The sequence below is a fragment of the Corella eumyota genome, chromosome 2 (assembly GCF_963082875.1).
Source record: "Corella eumyota chromosome 2, kaCorEumy4.1, whole genome shotgun sequence".
Classification (NCBI taxonomy): Eukaryota; Metazoa; Chordata; class Ascidiacea; order Phlebobranchia; family Corellidae; genus Corella; species Corella eumyota.
This window is the reverse complement of record NC_137491.1, coordinates 14,363,092-14,382,492: the sequence shown is the minus strand read 5'-3', so window position 1 is coordinate 14,382,492 and position 19,401 is coordinate 14,363,092. Positions and strand designations below refer to the sequence as shown.

At 29.3% G+C, this 19,401-nt stretch overlaps 4 protein-coding genes across 4 annotated transcripts; all 4 read right to left on the bottom strand.

Moving 5' to 3' along the window:
- Positions 1-336: 336 nt before the first annotated feature.
- On the bottom strand, positions 337-6,398 carry LOC145742051 (fatty-acid amide hydrolase 1-like). The gene is made up of 11 exons (XM_082559793.1): positions 5,668-6,398; positions 5,127-5,234; positions 4,639-4,782; positions 4,258-4,391; positions 3,713-3,936; positions 3,302-3,450; positions 2,665-2,845; positions 2,254-2,393; positions 1,525-1,723; positions 961-1,106; positions 337-702 (listed from the first exon to the last, which is right to left on the bottom strand). Exons 1-11 carry the CDS (start codon positions 5,860-5,862, stop codon positions 586-588), a joined length of 1,737 nt encoding a protein of 578 aa, XP_082415919.1. The 5' UTR covers positions 5,863-6,398; the 3' UTR covers positions 337-585.
- Positions 6,399-7,666: 1,268 nt separating this feature from the next.
- On the bottom strand, positions 7,667-12,566 carry LOC145742491 (vitrin-like). The gene is made up of 9 exons (XM_082560265.1): positions 12,391-12,566; positions 11,570-11,774; positions 11,300-11,420; positions 10,836-11,007; positions 10,148-10,220; positions 9,273-9,415; positions 8,626-8,731; positions 8,138-8,252; positions 7,667-7,827 (listed from the first exon to the last, which is right to left on the bottom strand). The coding sequence occupies exons 1-9, from the start codon at positions 12,564-12,566 to the stop codon at positions 7,667-7,669; spliced, it is 1,272 nt and encodes a 423-aa protein (XP_082416391.1).
- A 475-nt stretch (positions 12,567-13,041) lies between these two features.
- On the bottom strand, positions 13,042-15,317 carry LOC145741258 (carbohydrate sulfotransferase 14-like). Its single transcript, XM_082558815.1, has one exon. The coding sequence runs from the start codon at positions 14,792-14,794 to the stop codon at positions 13,655-13,657; it is 1,140 nt and encodes a 379-aa protein (XP_082414941.1). The 5' UTR covers positions 14,795-15,317; the 3' UTR covers positions 13,042-13,654.
- Positions 15,318-16,013: 696 nt separating this feature from the next.
- On the bottom strand, positions 16,014-19,216 carry LOC145743672 (ubiquitin-conjugating enzyme E2 E1-like). The gene is made up of 6 exons (XM_082561705.1): positions 19,031-19,216; positions 18,395-18,540; positions 18,217-18,267; positions 17,853-17,985; positions 17,482-17,629; positions 16,014-16,891 (listed from the first exon to the last, which is right to left on the bottom strand). The coding sequence occupies exons 1-6, from the start codon at positions 19,151-19,153 to the stop codon at positions 16,794-16,796; spliced, it is 699 nt and encodes a 232-aa protein (XP_082417831.1). The 5' UTR covers positions 19,154-19,216; the 3' UTR covers positions 16,014-16,793.
- Positions 19,217-19,401: the final 185 nt, after the last annotated feature.

Below are 19,401 nucleotides of genomic sequence, written 5' to 3'. Positions count from 1 at the left end.
AAATATGTTTATTAATTACATTTGACCAAACAATTATATTACAGCCAGAAAAGTACTCTACTCGAATCAACTAACAACCCTCACACCCGACACCTTTATAAAAAACTGTTTGGCTTAATTATAAATTTTTTGTGTAAATTGTTTTTTTTTTGCATAAATTGTTTTTTTTAAACAAAATAACCTACGTTTAAGACTGTGTGAGCATTAAAAATTAGAAACTAAATACTTGCGCAGGCTGGACAAAAATGTTAAGCCTTAAACGTTGTGCAAAACTTTAGCCCTTAACTGCAAAGCCAGTACAAACTTACACATTTTTAGAATATTTTTAATGGCAGCAATTTTAAAACAGTGCGAAGTATAAAAAGCGGCATAATCATAAATATCTTACATTTATACAAACAGGATACATATATTTACAATTGCTAAAATGGTAAAACAGTTATTGTCCTTAGGTAACTACACAATGCTAAATCGATGAAATTCGGAATAGGTTAAGGAGTGCTTATTTTTTAAAGCAAAATACATTAATGAAATACAATTTATTGCAAACTTGAAGTTTAATTAAATTTAGTTAAACATCAAACACTAAGAATATTGCACAATGGATTCTACTTCTTTCATAACACGAAGACACATTTCATCTTGCCATGTTGGGGCAACACATTGTACAGCCACAGGCATCCCCTCTGCTCCTTTGCATGCCTAAGTTTAAAATTATTGCAAAAAACATTTTTGTATATTAGTGAATAAATAATACCTGTTTATAAAAAAGAGATATTGCAAAATCTGTTCTATAAACTCGCAATTTAGTTTAGTAAAGTGTAGGGTAGTGGTTTAAACACTTGGTTTTACAGCATAAGGTCATAAGTTTAATTCCAACTGCACTCGTGCCATAGCAACCCTAAGCAATATGCTATTAATGGTACGAAAAGTTATAAAAATTATAATCAAATAAATTACTGTTTTAATGTTTTTGTCCCATGGGTCTCCATAATGCCCTTTATAATCATCAAGGCCTTTAATATCAGCAGATGTTACTTTAGTTACAGGGACCACACCAGCAGAATAGTTGAGAAGAGTGTACAATGTTGAATAACTCATAAGTGCTTAAAAAATATATATATATTTAAGTTTATTATGTGAATGTAATAATTTGAAAGAAATTTTGGATAAATATGTTTTATTTATTCGAACCAGGTAGCAGACTTTCAAATTTGACTTTAAATAATACTAGCACTGTGTTTATGAAAATTTATAGCCGACTGTTAGACAAAAGTGGTATAAATTACAATAAAACAAAATTAAAATAATGCAAGGTATACAGGCCCCCCCATTGTCTCCATGCTGTAGCTTAAGCTTTAAATGGTAAGCCATAAATGGTATTACCAATAACAATTTCCCAATTAACTATAAAACAATCATGCCTTATAATTTGTAAAGCTGATGGTGATGTGGTAGCTGTTATTCTCACATCAATAACAAATAAATAAAAAAAATGAAAAATTAAACACAATAACATATTACCTGTCATATTTGAAATTGATCCTTTCTCACAAGCAACAACAGGAAAAGGAGGACAAATCAGGGCATCGAGTTCATGAGAGTTCCAGAGGTCACAGAACTGTTTTTTGTAGGCTTTTGCTAGGGCAACTAAACCCCATAGTCGATCAACCGATCCATTTCCACCCCCGTAAAAAAAATCATCCTCTGCTATTCGTGGATACTAAAAATAAATAAATTTAATAGGTAAATAAAATTTTTCTTTATAAAATGGGGGAAAAATGATCTTCAAATCTCATATATGGCAACATGGTGAATTGGTCTAAAGCTTTGTAATTACTACATAAAGTATTTGGTTTAAAACCATATGTTTTCAGAATAATTATCTGGCAACATTATCATGATGTTTAAAACTGCCTAATATATTTTATAACTAGGTCAGAGTATAAATGCCAAATGTTTAGCTGTAAAGTTAACCTTTTTACATCATGGGGAAATTTATATAAAAAATCTTTAACAAAACAAAATTAAAGGTTTAACTTTTTTGAAATATAAAAGGGGTCCTTCTATATTGGCTGTGCGTAACTTGTACAACATGTGTAATGAGTTTAAAAGATACATATGTCAAACTAAACTTAAGTACATGTAAATAAGCTGTTTGCACACCCACACACAAGAAATATGCAGATATGGTTTAAACGCATTTTAATACAATTTAAGTATATACTATTGTGTAAGCTAATATAAACCTACCCTTAACCATTTAAAGTAATATTTCAGAGTTCTGAAAAACGGCGAAATAATCCACTTTCGATATTGGTCCTTACCTCTGATATCAACTTTTTCATCTTTCATTAATCTTATTATACCTTTGCCGCCATCAGCATATACCGCTGTAAAAGTTTTGATTAAAAAATTTCTAAGACCAAATTTTGATATATTACGGAGAGTTTTACGATTTAATATATAATAATAGTGAATTTTTGAAATTTTTTTGAAAAAAAAAATAATAATTATGTTTTTAGTCCTGCAAGAGTTTGTATTATTTATAGCGCTTCACTTAAGGTTGCTACAGCATGGAAGCAGTGGAAATCAAAACGGGGGCCCCATGCACTGTAGCTAAATGTTTTAACCACTACACCACATGCATTAGGAAGAACAAACCAGCTGATGAAATTCTCATAGCTTCTGCCACATTTGGAACAGGAAATTTCACCAAAGTATGTCCAGCACTTTCCAGTGCATCTTTAGCAATGTGTAGAGCTCTTTGGATTGCCGGAATAGGTTTATTGTAACCATCATCATCGTAATAACCAATTCTTAACTTTCTTTTTGACAAATAAATCTAAGATTTTTGATAATTTATTCACTATAAATGTAGTTTTAGAAAGTTTTAGTTACTACAGTAAGTTAAAACCACATTTAACTATTAAATTTAGCACTCAATTTTATAATAAAGTTATTTTAATAAATTTAACTAAAAACTGTTTTACTTTTTTAAATTGATTAATATCTTTGGGATGATATTTCTATATTATTATTTTCGATGCGAAAAGGCAGACTTCGTGGCCTAAACATAAGGTTATGGTTGTTTCCTTAACCCTGTATCAAGTTTTCTTAGGCAGTTTAAAATATTATTAAGACTATTTTTATTAAAGGATGCTAAAACACAGAAACAGCAAAGTTCAAACCTCGAGACTTTTGCTGTGCAGCCAAGTGATTTAACCAATACACTATGGTGCCAACATTAGAATAAAAATTTAATAGAATGTTTTTTGTCACAAAAAGGTAACCTTCTTACCTCTTCATTAAAAGGTAGAGGAGGAACATCCAAGTCAAGTTGAAACATCATCGGACACAGAAGTGCTGTCATGGCAACAACCAGAGTGTCAACATCCTTTGCCATTGGTCCTACTGTTGAACATAACAAGGTTTGGCTTGGTAAAGAACCTGAACACATAAATTTTAAGTAAATTTTTTAAGAAACATTAAAATAGAAAAAAATCTTGTATTTGTATTTTTGCTATATAGCCCTTCAATTCTTTAGGTTTGTAATTTGATTCATTAAGGCTAAAATATTGGCAAACCCTGGATTAGCACAACAGTTTATTGGTGAAAGATAGTTTTAATCATTATTGTCATCCAACCAAAAACCAAATTTATATAAATATTTTTAATAATATTATATAAATTAAAAAAATAAAAAACAAACTTTGAATCCCCTTCTTGCTTATTCTGTTCATTGTCGGTTTAAGCCCTGCTATTCCACACATATGGGCGGGAACCCGAATACTTCCTGCGATGTCAGTTCCAAAGCCCAGAGGGGAACCACCCGAACCCACTATTGCCCCTTCCCCAGATGATGAACCCCCAGTTGTCAGGCGCATGTTATGAGGGTTGTGGGATTCCCCATATATAGGGTTACTTCCCTCAAAGCTAAAATTTAAAAAAATTATTAATTTTTATATTGGTTTGTTCTCGAAATGAGAAGTACGATTTTACTCCATTAACATGAATTAATATTTCTTTAATCAAAATTTTGTAATTATTTTTTCCTTTTCATTCGCGTGTAGCTATGCCAACTTTACAGTCAAAATATACTGAAACATATGTCACCCTAAACCAATTTCAAGTTGACTTTGGGATATAATTAATATATTTGCCTGATAAAACCTTCCTTAAGGGCTCCACAGTAAGGAAGCAGTTAAGATCAAAACCAAAATAACTTTTGCATAAACAAATGTAGATTAATTCAACCTTAGCATAAGCTGCACTACATTGGTTTTCACATAAGGGACAGCCCCACAGTGCTTTAAAACTCTTGCAATTACAGCATCCTCGGCTGCTTTGACATCAATCAATTTGGAAATTCCAATAGTTGCATCAGTTCCCTTTGACAAACAAATAAAATTTATGTTTAATTATCCCTAATGTAAACTGAGAGTCTGAACAAGGGTTAAAAAAATTTAAAACACTTTACCTCACTATAAGAAGTCAAGGGTTTCAAAATTTATTTTAATTTTCCTTTTTTGAAAAAAATTTTTTATTAAACATCGAAAGCTCAAACAACTTTAAATGCAAAAAAATAGAACAATTTTAAGTACGAATAAAACTATTTTTATAAAAAAACTTTTTAACCTTGATTTTAATGCATTCCTTTAGACTAACAGGAAGTCCATACAATAACCCCTTTTCTTCATTATCTGATAACTTAGCAGCAACTTCATAACATTCTTTTATTATGCAAGTTATTGAGTTCAATTCTTGAGTATCATAACATGCCTTCAAAAATAAGGTTTAATGATTCAAAACACAAAATTCTATTCACAATAATGTATATACCATTAAACTACTCTTAATAAAACTATTATTCTAAAAGTCAACTGAGATACGGGTCAGAGTAAAAAATGTTAATCTACGTTTTGGTTGTTAAGTCAATCATTTTACATAAAAAATAATTAAATAAAAAAAATATTAAATTAGTTTTGTAACAAAAATCTATAGACAATATTTGCACATAAAAATGCTAGAGCTAAATGACATACAAGTTTTAGTTTCTTAGAAAGGTTAGTTTTTATTCTTATATGGAATTTTATTGTTACCATTGTTTTCTTGATACATATTACCTTGTACATATAGGCTTGAAGAATTTTCTTTGGGTCCAATTTTCCTTGTTGTGCAGCAAGAATTAAATCTTCTGGTTTCATTTTAAGTATTTTATTTCGTTCTTTAACCTTAAATTAAATTTAAAAGAACTAGAAATATAGTAAGTGTAGAATTTTCTAAAATAATTGAATAAACATACTAGAAAACGTTTTTGACTATATATGTTTATCAGAGGCATTGTGTAGTTGTTAGAATACTAGACTTTATCACATAAAGTCCTTGGTTTGACTTGTGCTTGGTTTGTGTTGAAGCTCCCTAAAGTTAGGCACTACAAATGATATGAACACCTGCCAAACCAAAAACTAATCGGCATAAAAGTATTTGACAAATATAGTTAATAATATCCCAAACAGCTAAAGCTAACTCAAAACTGAGCGCTACCAGCGTGAATCAAACCTAAGACATGTTTAACCACAGTGTTCTGTTTTGCATATTAACAAGTTTTTTCTTATATGTTTACATATAAAAATTACCAAAAAATAAAATAAATATTATTTATACATTTAAATTTTCCAGACTTTGCAGTTGTTTCAAAATCTCTGCATGATCATGTTTTCTTTTCTCAGCAGCCCTTTTTTGTAAACTTCTTAGTTTGTGTAGTTTAAATGCAACAACACATAATCCACAAGCAACTACAGTAGTAAACCCTGCTGCTCTAGCAGCTTTAAATGCATAAGGCCTTAACAGAGCATCCATTTTTTTTAAATTGTTAAAAAACTAAAAAAAACATTTTAATCTTTTGAACATTTTCAACTCAAAACCAATCAGTCTTTATTAAGTTTTATTCGAGGGTACAAAATATTGGTTACTTTTACAAGTTTAAATTTGTTCCTTTTTGTCATAGCAAATTATACAAATAGTCTTTACACAATGAAAAAAATAATTTTAAAATTATTCAAATAAACTATTTCCTAATATTTAAATACTAACCTTATGTACTAAAATTTTAATATTTAAAGATTAGGCTTAGGGGGCGCTGCATGTGTAGTGGTTGGAACATTTGGCTTCACTACATGAGGTCTTGAGTTTAATCTCCATTGCTAGAGACTGGGTAAAAATAATAATACCATCATATCATCACCTTTTTACTTAATGGACATTTGAACCAGAATATTCTATAGGTACTCTAATTATAGACCTATACAAAAACCACAGTGTAAAAAAAAGTTGCAAAGCATCAAAGCAATTAAAAATCTAAATGCAACTTTTAGTGCAAATATACATAATAATTAACCCTGGATCACTCAAATATTAATATAGAATTTAAATAACTTTTAATATTAGTTAGTATGTACATAACTATTTTGTAAAATGCCGTTCTTTAATAGGTTTATTTTCTGTCACACCCTGCCTGCCCTACAGCCCTGAGTAACATGCAATTTTTCGTGACAAGTTTATGTTTTCTTACCAGAGCCATCTTATTTTTTATTAAATTAATGAAAAATCAACATGCATATTCAGTCAGGTATATTTATTCTCAAGCTGGTTCTATTTATATATTAAAATATATTAAAATGTTATTTTTGTTTTAGGTCGTATTTTTGTGCCTTCTTCAATTTATGTTAATTTTTTCCCGTTTTGCTGGTGTTACTGGTGCGTGCAAAACACACAAAAAAGCAATTTTGTCACTTGACAAATCGCCAACTTTTTCGTGTATGAAAAACGCTACAACGAAAAATAATATCGTAAACAAACAAATGTTCTCTCAATATATTTTAAAATTAAATTTATCCTCAGTACAAAAAATATAAGTATAAAAATACTTGTTATTACATTTGTAGTGTTTACCATTCTTCATAAACGTTCTTAATATTTTTGATAACAAATTTTTTTATAACCTAAAAATATTTCCAATTCTCCATCCGCATTTGGTATTTTGTTGGCCAATTTTATAAAATGTTTTCATTAAACTTATATAAATTAAATTAAGATCCAAAGTTAAAATTGATTTTTCCAAACGGTAGACAGATTATTCGGCCTTCAAACTCTTCCAGCCAAATAGCGAGAAGTACTGTTTAAGCGGTACGAAAATTTAGGTAGTTTTGACACTATTTAATAGAGTAAATGCTAATAAGCAACTTGGGTTATTGGATTTTATTCTTGTGTATTTTGCTTACAAATAACAGTACGCGAAATAAGTTTTATATAAGCTACCAAAAACCTATCACCAAAAGGTAAATCTCTAAAAAAGTATTTTTAAAAAAAACCTTGTTTAAGAAAGTGCTCCGAACAGACAGGGTACAATTTAACCAAAATAAAATTAAGTTACATTTTAGTAACGGCGGCAAATGTAACTTTTTATATAGACCAGAATGCTCCTAATTAGGTTTCCCAATTTTTTATGCCCAAATAAACATTAAGCAGTAGGCCTGCAAAGTTTAGTAGAGCCTACCACACAATCGACAAGTTAATACGATTTTCTCATATTAAATTCGTATTACTTTTTGGTTATTTATAGACTGCTAATTGTTGCAAACTATATCAAAAAATTAAAACAGCATTATAAAGTGTTCGAGGCTGAGATCGCGAATAATAAAGAACGTAACGGAATAGGTTGATAGTGAAAAGAAAGAGTAAAATGTACTAGTAACAGACTTACCTTACTAAATTCTCCTGAAATTCCAATTTCCGAATATTCCAAGTTATTTACCCTTTCTCCTCCTGAAAATAACTTAAGTAAATATACTATACTTAAGCTACTAAACCCAAATGTGCCAAAAGTTATTTCATTTTTAAAATAACCACGAAAAATTTTAATTAATTTCCAAAGCATAGATAACAAAAGGCAAAACATATGCTAGCAAGTTGAAGGTCAAAAAATATCAAAGGCAATTTTATATTAATGGTTAAAGGTATTTGCAACTCACCCAAAAAAAACATTATTAGGTCATTAACTTAAATAAAAACTCAAACAAATGATTAATTACCGGTTTGACAATCACATATTTTGGCCTATACAATGTAAACGTACCTTCAAGACGACTTGCAATCGAAGTTTTTAATATTTCGATGATGTCTTGTAAACCAGCAAAGTCAGTAACAGTGAAAACGTTTTCGTCATTTCCTATTTCACCATTGCCAATAACCTAAAATAAAAACTTTTCTTAATGAAATTTTTTAATATAAGAATTTTTTTTTTTAATATGAAATTTTTCAATATGAAATTTTTCTTATACTGTAGCGCCCTTGAGTAAGACGCTATAAACGGTATGGACTCCTGCTGAAGCCAACACTTAATCAGCAGTATAATTGTCGTGGAATTATAATTTATAATATCCCAAACTGTCACAGGCAACTCGAGACTGGGTCGGAGTAACTGATGTTACTCTATGTTTATGTCGCGCACTCGACTTTCCCACATTGAGGATAAAGATACATACATAAAATATCAAATATATCTAAAAACGGCTACAATTATGTGATTGTTGTTATAGTATAACAAATAATAATACATGTTACCTGTAGTTGTCCATGTTTAATATCTCCAACACCGACTGCGATAGTTTTAATCCCCAGCGACCTAGCGTAATTTGATGCACCTTGTAATTCTGTAAAATCATCTGCGCTGTTGAAAATTAAATTAAATTAGAACAAATTAAGGGCGCGTTTTTATCTATTATAATATAACCTTTAAATTTAAACTAATTAATAATTTTTTGAACACGATTTAAAAAAACTTTAATTATTGTGTGGCTTTTTCTTAAAACTAGCCTTAATAAAATCAGCGCAAAAAAATTTGGTTTGTAAAAGTCTGCCACATACTTGTGTTAGCAACAGATGCTTCGTTAAAATTTATTAAAAATTTTTATATCTTTTAAATTTTGACCAAGAATTTAATTTAAATAACATCTTTGTGCAGTGATTAGAACACTTGGCTTTGCTACATGAGGTCCTGGGTTTAATCCTTAGGGCTATCAACAGTGTAAACTCTATGCCAATACCCAACAAGCAAATCAGTTTAGCGATAAATTATATTCAAACGGCCATAAAGCAAATTTACGAGACGGAGGTTGACGATCGAAAATAAAAGATAACAAAATATTGTTTTTAGAGAGTATATCAAGGATCAAACTAATTTAGTTTGCAAAAATTGCAAGAAGACTTACTTTCCATCAGTTAAAAGAATCATAACTTTAGCAACTTCAGGATCATTAAACCTCGACGAACTTTGAAAATCACGAACAGTTTTATTTATTGCATGCGCCGTGTAAGTTGTAAAGCCGTGTAGGGGAATTACTCTTACAGCATTCTAGGAAAAAACAGTGTATTTTTAGGAAAAAGTGCTACTGATATTTAAAAAAGAAAAAAAATTGTATAGGAACACTATTATATGACCCTAAAGCTGTTACCGAATAGACATTTGACCAAAAATCATATTTCTAAAAACTCTTTTTTACCAACAATATAATATTTTATATTAACTCTAGCTTACCCCAGCCCAATCTAAAAATAATTATATTTTTTAATAAATAAATGGGTTGACCTAAATTTCAGTAAAATGTCGCTTTCGAAATTTTGTTTTCAGAGAAATTGCTTGTTTGGTCAATTGATTTGTTAATATTGGAGATTATCAATTTTGTTAGTTGTCATTTAGTATGGCTGGTTCCATAAAAAAATGAATAATTTTTAAAACAAGATTATTATTCATTTCGTAAAACGACACGCTGTAATTTCCTACTGTAGTAACCAGAAAAAGGTTTATATAGTTTGACGTCACGTCTTTAGATGACGTCATTGTTTGAGTGTTCGAAATACGAGTAAACCGATTTGATTAATTACTTTAAAATTTAATTACTAAGATTTTTGTTTAATAACAAGTTGCTAAAAAATTTAATTTTTTTAAATACTTGTGAAAAATATTGGTATTAAAAAACTTAATAGCAAAATAAAAAAAATTATTCGTTTATTTTAACAAAAAACTGTTGTTAAAAAGAAATAATTGCATAGTTTAAAATAACAATGATATATTAATAAAACTTACTGTGAATAGAACCTGGTCTTTATATTCTCCAAGGGAAATTTCAGTTCGTAAGTAGGCTTGGTTGTCATCCGATCTAAAATTTTAACGCAAAGTTATACATGTTAAAATTTTCTAATAAGTAAATTTACTTAGCCATATTGTCTTAAATTTTACAATTTGTCGTCGAATAGTTATAAAATACCACAAAAATATTTTGGTTTTATTAAAAACTGCGACGTTTATTTGATTATTTTTTACTTAAACACCATTTGCAGGTAGACAAGACAGAATAAATGTTTTAATATTACGTCATAGGGTAATTAGTAAAAGTTAAAGCATTATAAATCTAAACCGATAGACTGCACAAATCCTAATAAAATAAACATATCCGTAGCTAATCAGTTTGTCCTAAACGAAACCTGTGCCAAGACAATAACATTATATGACGTCACGATCTTATTTATTAATCGCGATTGCACACGTAAACCACCGCAGTTTTTTGGCATAAGACTAAATGAGATATTTAATATCACGTTTATCAACCGTTTATTTATTTTGAAAATAAACTAGTTTTGAAAAAAGCAAACATGAATACAGTTCAAAAACTTGCTAAATTTGGGACAGAAAAATAGAAGAAAATGTTTTATTCTGAGGTGTTTAAATTAACAAAGTGCATTGATCTATTTATTAAACTATTAAAATGATATACCTGAACTCATACCAATGAGAATACTGAATGACACCAATGTGGTCGTCGTTCGCGATGTCAAAACTTCTGGAAAGATCCACTACCCATTGCTTTACAAGCCCGAAGTTGCTAAGACCTACTGAAAATGAGCCATCCAATACGAATATTAGGTCAACAGCGTCGGTCGGGCAATCTGTTAATATGACATACTCTATAGTTAATAGTTATTTGTTAACCAAATATAATATGATTCATTTAAAAAAAATTATTCTAGATGTGGAAAAATCGATTACATGGATCAAACATATAGTAACATCTGTATCCCCTATACAGGCTTGAGTTGTCTTTTGCAGCTTGGGATATTATTGATTATTGTCCCACAATTTAAGAAATATAGGAGTCATAAAAAAAATTATTCAATATAAAAAAATGCTTTTCTAACAAACTTTTAAATTTTCTTATTGTTACGCTAATTAAATAAAAACCTTGTACTGCTGGTTTAGGTTGGTCATTCCATTCAGTTCCATGATTTGCACTTTGAAAACAAGCTCCACTTACAATCCGTGTATCGTCCTTACATTGTCGATACATTAAAGGAGCACATGTCTAAACAAAGCACATTGTCAGAATTTTACGTTTTACTGACTAGTTCTGTAGTTACTGTTATAAGTTACAAATATCTTTTAAATAACGGGTTAACTTTTTAAATTTTTTATTGGGATACTATAGTATTAAAAAAGTATGAATTTACTTACTGAAACCCTGTTTTGTTTGGAAGCAATATTTAACCCGAGCGCTGAATCGTTTCTGACGACCGCATTTTTTTCAGTTGCGTCGTATTGTGCAGTAAACAAAGAAGTAGGGCTGCTTCTTATTTTATTTGTACCGATATTGGCGCTAACTTTATAAATTAAACCCTTTTCATTGTTTTTTGTAAATGTTGGCGCGCCTATTAAAATACTGCAAATAAAAAAAAAATTATTAGTTTTTGCTAGGTGTTAGAATATAAGGTTTTTAAATGCTAGCTAAATTTAAAGAAAACAATATCGGTTGATTGTTAAAACGTTACAAATTCCATCATAGTTAATTGTTGTTTTTTTTTAATTCGTGGTATTTTAAATTTATAAAGAATACAATAAGTTACTTTTGTAAAAGTTAGTTATATTGACTACCAAGGCTAAAGCTTGATTACTTCCTGCATGTATTATTGTGCCATTTATAAGTGTGATTATTATTGTGCCAGCATAAAATAGTATGGTACTACTGACTTCATAGTTTTCCTGCTAAAGGTTTTACAACTATCCCTATAGATTGTGCCAGAATTAATAACTGGCAGAATAGAAAACTACCCCTTAAAAGGTTGCTTTGTCAAAAAAAATAAAAACATTTAAACAGATTGTTCTAAAAATAATAGGGCTCTTTTAGCGTCTTCCGCCCGCTTATACTGGTAGTACTAAAATAAATGCGGAAAAGGGCGGAATTCACAAAGGAAGATTAGGGTAAGGTAATAAAAATTCCGCGCTTTTTGCAATTATAAATTTGGCGGACGACGCTAATAGAGCCCCAAAATAATTACCTAAAATCTTTTGAAACAGAATCATAGATCGGACTAGACATTGAATATCCAAAATGTGTCGTTTCATTGTAAGTTGATGTCGGATTGATATAGGTTGCAGCAGAGGTTCCAAAATTGTTAGCACCAATGTTATGTATTGGTAACAACAAGCACACGATTTTAAATATCCTATCCATTTTATTTCTATTTTAAAAGGCTAGCATGAACAGTACAAAATGTTCAGCTTTGCACTTAATTGCCTTTGTGTAAAATCTCTGTTTGCTAATTTAAAAAAAATTGCAAAAACTATAACTATAAAAGCTTAAATATGTTATTCTTGTGATTTAAGTAATCAAATGTCAGCATGTCGTAATATAAACTGTCTTGTATCTATTTTTCTTTTTAATTTTTACCACTAATAGACGTCACCTAATCGTTTATATTTTCGACAGCATCCTGATAGTTATACGTCTTGACTTGTGATTATGTTAATGTTTTTCTTAGCAAAACCTAAAAATGTCATAGCTGTTAAACTAAGTTACAACAACATAACTTAACACTATCATTACTTTACTTAATTGTTTTAATATTTAATGATTAAAAATTGTCTTCACTTCATGTGCAATACGCAAGCGAAATATCACTCGGAAACACGCTAAGGGGATTATTTTGCTTTTATTACGTCATAATTAAAACCAGCAATTCACGGAAATTAATTGCTAGCATGTCAATCTTAGGTTAATTAAATATTTTGGTTGATTTCTATGTAAAATAATAACAAAAATATTAAGTCACTTTTTGGATTGATAAGGTTATGTTAAATAAATATAAAGTTTCTTTTTAGCAATTTTTTTTAGTAAATGTGAATATTTTTAGTAATTATTGGTCTTTTATTGACATTTAAAAAAAGGATTTGTTACGGTGTTATACAACTTTTTCCTGATTTATCTTTAGGTAACTTTTAACATTAGAAATAGTATTAGAAATGTGGTAGTTATATTATAACGTTGGCTAAACGTTGTTAAATTGGACTGTGTTTTGTAATTTAAAAATTTATTTTTTAAGTTTAATAAAAATTAGTAATAAAACATCTAATTACATGGGAAAACGACATGTCAAGGCAATAAGACGATATAAATACAACACTTACATAAAATTATCACAATGAATAAATATTTCACCTAAACAATACAGATTTGCCCAAATAAATAAAGTGGTGCAGTAAAATGGATATAAGGTGTCTAGTTTGATATGATCATTTTTGTTAAAAAACTATTATTAAGTTTTAGTACAAGTTAAAAACACGTTCCTGAAATTTGTTTTCCGAGCTTAAAAAATAGGGCTTGGGATAATTAAAAAGTAAAAAATCAAGAGAAAATGTGTTTATAAAATCGTTTAAGATATTCTCAGGTATAAGACTGTAATAGTAAAACAAATAGTTAGTTGAAGTAGGCTTATACCACGTCTGCCTTGTTGGAAAATGTACATTTTCGGGGGCTTTTATTGTTCTTAAAACATATTCTGAATCTTCGGTTATATTGTCATATGTTCCGATAAAGTCATAGTTAATCAAACAAGGCTGACATAAAATTGACATTGGCATAAAATGCTCGTTAAGCGTTTCGGGTTTAACTCCTACCCCGATATAACGTAGAAAATCCTCAAATTTGACGTTATCGCCTGGTACCTTTCCCTTGTAGTCTTCTAGTTCATTTGGATGATACATATCCATTATTTTCTTGCCATAGTTTCTATAGAACGATTCGATTTCGTTGAATTTATTTCGATAACCTGAGAGGGCGCGTTTGGCAGGGTTACGGACAAACATAAACTTAAAATATTCCTTCAAAATAACTTCTGCTTCTTTTTCGGTATAATCTGCGAGGGTTTTAAATCCGTTTTGATGATCCACTTTTGTTTGGTCATCAATTACAGTCAGTTTACCTTGTAGCATTTGTATCACCTTTTTCCAATTCGAACATGCAACTTTGGGAGTATAACAATAAACAAACTTATATTCTTCATTTACGATTAAATGCTTAAATAAATTATGTTTCTGTTTTGTTGAAAATTCCAATAGACTTTGTGGAAATTCAAGGTGTTTCAGACAGTTGGTTTTTACATCGTTGGTCAGTTTTTTCTTGTTAACGCTACTAAAAAGCATATCTTTATTGCTAATTTGTGGTACCTCAATATTTCTCTCTTCAGCTACGTAGAGGTTAATGTCAATAACATCAATAACACTAGACTGGGGAATATTTCTGGCCAGCCTTTCTCTTTCAATAAATAAATGCCTGTTAAACAGACAACACTGATTATTGTAAATTATAACAAAAACCAAGATGGGTAGAGGTAAAAATATCGCGATTGTGACAATTTTTTGGTTACGTCTCATACTATTCGAGGTAGTTTTAAAGTTAAGCATATACAGAACCAAGCGAAATGTAGTTATCACAGTTTACTGTATAACATTATCAGAATAGTTTATACAGCTAGACAGACAATAGGTTCCGAATGCAAATGCTGTTTCAGTGAGTCACACACAGTCTGTTTGTTTGATTAGGCCCTGTACGAAAATATGAATTGAGACACACACCACTTCCTGTATCATTCGAAGGCTTCTAATATTTGATATAGATGTTTACTCTGGCTTAAATAGTTAATCAGGTAAGTCTCGCTATTTCCAAAGAATCACCAATTGGTACTTGGGTTGTTATGTAATTTTTTTCAGTTTCTTTTTAAAAACACCGCATAAAGTTTTACTTATAGACGTCACTATTTCACCCTTATTATTGTTTTATTGTTCTGAAGTTGTTTAGCTGTTCTTAATAAAAAAAACGCTTGACATTAACTGCAAAATAGATGGTCAATCTTTGTACATTAATCTATCAATCTATTGTGCCTAACAAATCAACAACTCGACCTAAGCGGTAGGTAAACATGCTATGTAGGCCACAGTGCCAGTGAACAGCTTATGCCCGCGGGAAATAGTGCAAAGAAGCAAAGTAAAAAAACTGTTTTAGATTTACTCAAGCGTTAACATTTATCTCTGTAGATAAGGTTAACTCAAGACGCTTGAATTCGCCTTTAATTATTTTCAGCTCCACTGTTAATCGTATGTAGTTACACAATGGAAATAGAGGGCCGCGAGGTCTAGCATTACTTTAATTGTATACACATTTAATAACTATAATTCCCAGCTTCGATTAATTAGTTTTAACATTAAGACATTTAATTTAACCTGATCATACGAGAATTAAACTAAAACAAGCGCTTGTTTTGGTTCTAGATTATCTTTATAAACTAAATTTGATTAAACATTTATTTACGCTATGGCGGCTGAATGACCTGTTGTTGCGTGCAATATTGGCAACCGGAGCGGTTAAAACGAGGTAAGAAGCGATTTAACAAGCAAGTGAATAATAAATGTTTGGTTTGTAAAATGCCAAATTAGACGTGGGGTTGTTATAGTATCAACAGTAAAGTTTAATTTAACATATCCCAATTTAATAAGATTAGATTACTCCCATGTTTGATTCAAAATACCATAAAAAACACAATTTTCTCCACATAAGTATATTTCTTTGCTACAAATATTTAATTAAAAGCTAAGAAAAATAAAATCCAAAAAAAATATTTAATATTAAAATTTATGTGTATGTAATATGTTTGATGAACTGATAACTTTAAAAATATGTCTTATTTAAAATATTCCAATAAGCCCCATAGTAAATCACTAGCGTTGCAACACATTTAAGATTTTATTAAAAACATGGAATTAGTAATTTTCGCATTTGGTTAAGTTTTCTATTTTATAACAAAGTTTTTTCTATTGTAAAATAACACTTAAAACAAATAAAAACAGTGCATGATTTAAAACAAGCATCAACAATGTTGGTAAAAATTATGTACAATAGTATTTTTAAATGTTAAATAGAATTTATTTTTCACTACTTAAACATATGGTTTTAAATGCCAAAATTTTTAATTGTAATTCTTTTTTGAATATTTAGTACGTTGTTATCAACAAAATGTCTTCTATTAACCCAACAGTAATTAAAATATTTTGACATTTTTACATACCATGTTACATAATATAAAAACAAAATGTTACATAACCAATCAAAATTTAAAAAATTTTCGAAAATGGTTTTGTTTGGTTATATATTATATAACAATTTAAAACTGTAGAATAAGTAAAATTGCACAATTTTTAAAATCTATTCAGAGTAATTTTTAATATTTTTTTAAATAGATGGGGCAAGAAAATGGATCAATCAATAACAATATAATCTGTACCAAGGTTGTAGCACAACGAAATTATGATTTTTAATATAAAATGTCCAATACTGCAAAAGTCTGATTTGACTTAAACGGGATTATCAAGTCATATTTAATATGGATAATATGAGTCAACTAAAGAACTAAGTCGCATATTTTTGAGTCCACAAGCGAGAAAGTCTGTCGTGTTCTGAACGATGTGTGAGATACTGTGTTGCTATATTAGCAACAAGAGGATCAGCTAAAAAAATATCGCAAAACTTATTTAGAATTAATTTTTCAATTTTTTTGATACTAATTGCAGAAAAGCCTATTGGTGACATATTCGAGAGTGTTAAAACTATCATTTTAGTTAATGCTATACAAAATAAACATGTAAACGTTTTATTGAATATCTAAACAGTTTATGCGGTGGTGGCATTTACAAAATAATGTTGTAACAGGAAAAGTGAAACATGTTAACATTATTTTCACATATGCCAATCATGCTTATGTGGTTAAAACCATAAAAATTGATTTACTTTTAAAACATTATTTTTTATTTAATTAAATTAAGCAGTTTCAAGCATAATTTTATATTAACTTCTTTTGGACAACCTAACGGTAGATATTCATGGGCATATATTAGTTGCAAAGTGAGATCATATTATGACAATTAAAATGCCGCCCATATGGTGGAAAATCTTCTAATACAACATAAAATGTCAATAACTATTTAAACCTTATTTGTAAAAAAAAGAAGAGCATCATATATAAATTTAAAAAAAAAATTAAATATATTTAAAACACAAAGTGATTATAACCGCTGTATGTAGTATATGTAATATTTACCTGGGTTGCAATCTGTTAGCAATGAACACACTGAAAGTAGAACTTTAGAAACTGTTAAAGCAGGACTCCAGTTGTCTTTTAAAACATCCAAACAAATAACACCTTGACTGTTTATATTACAATGATAAATTCTGGTTCGAAAGGTTACCTAGTTGTAAAATGAACTAGTAAACAAACATCTCCGGTTTTTATTTAATATTTAAATAAAACCTGATTTTTAATATATTTCGAAAATTATATTAATCTGTGTTAATAAATAATTAATAGATAGTAACAAAATTTGTAGTGCCTTATTTTTTTAAAATTCGATCATAAAAATGTGCACTAAACAGTTTACTTATTTTAATTTAAAAAGAAAATCTTCATCGAACCTTTGGTGGTTTAAATGGATATTCGGGTGAAAAGTGAATGTCAAGAAAAAATACCCCTCCTTCATATACTGACCCTGGGGGGCCCAATATTGTCGACACCCACTCATATAAGTTGTCACCTTTTGGTCCTGCACTAAAAATTAAAATACAATTTATTGGTTTCAGTTTATAATCATCAAAATAAATAATAAAGGAAAGCCTTAACAAGTTCTGGTTACACAACTATTTGTTATTATTTAAACCAAAATTAGCTTCATGGGCAAATATTAAAGCTAATACAATCATTTCACCAAAAATAAAAATGCAATAACTTTTTACCCAATAATTAGATATTGATAAAATCCCTAACTTTACATAAATATACCTGCAGTTTGGAGGTGGGTCTAATGTTATTTCTGCTAATTCTTTTTGCAATCTAAAAAAAATTTATGTATCACATTGGTTATCTATATTTAAAAAATAGCACACAAGGGAAAGGGATTATATTTCTTTTTCGAATAAAATTGCAAATTAATAAAGAAGTATTAAATAAAAATATTTGCCTTTTTGCACTGGTAGATAAACCACGGGGAGATTTTGACAACCAGATTTTAGAAGCTGATGCCATCTCACGTGCACGACTTTCTCTGTTAGCTTTTTCGTTATTTGTTTCTGTGGGGTTAGGATCTTCATTGCTTGTTGAGGATACCTAAGGGTTTTAATGTTTTTTAAAGATAAGAATTTTGATTTAAGTTAATCATTTACACAATAACTTAAACTATTCCTGTTATAGTTGACACTACATACAGTACAATTCTGAAATTTAATATAATAAATTAATTATTTTTTAAACATTGCATTTTACAAAATAGAAGTCCCCATCAAAAAATATAAGTTTTATCAAAATAATCTATTTACACAAGTCTGCCATGCGAAAATGCATAATGACTAATATGCTAAGACCAGTAATTATTAATGCACATATCTGCATATACACTTCCTAGATTCCATTATTGCTTATTAAAAACAACAGGTTTAAGTATAATCTTTCAGTAATTAATTTAACTGATTTTTTTCCTAACTATGTAACATATAAATTACCAAGTTATATCTTACCAACTATCTGTAAAAAAGACAATAAAGAACAACAGACTAACAGCATAGCACTAAGTCAAGTCAAAATTTTAATTAAAACTTACTGTTTCACTGGAATTAATACTACTCGGCGACTCTGACTGTCCACTGGCGTTACAAGGTAATTCCAACGAACTGTCTTCGCTTCCGCTGCTAATTTTTATCGAATTTTCAGCGGCAGTGGACATATTTACAGTACCGTGTTTTGGTTGCCACTACAGTTGTTGACCCCGTTTTATAAGTCCACAAGGCAGCGTTGCATAACAATTAGTTTACTATTTAAAAATAATAAGTCAACTCTATATCTATACCGATTGATTTTTCAATATTTATTTATCCTCAGTGTTTAAGTAGAATTGTTTTGCATAACTGCGATCCGAAAAGGATAACATTATCGTATTAACTGATTAACTCTACTGTTGTTAATACCTAGCTT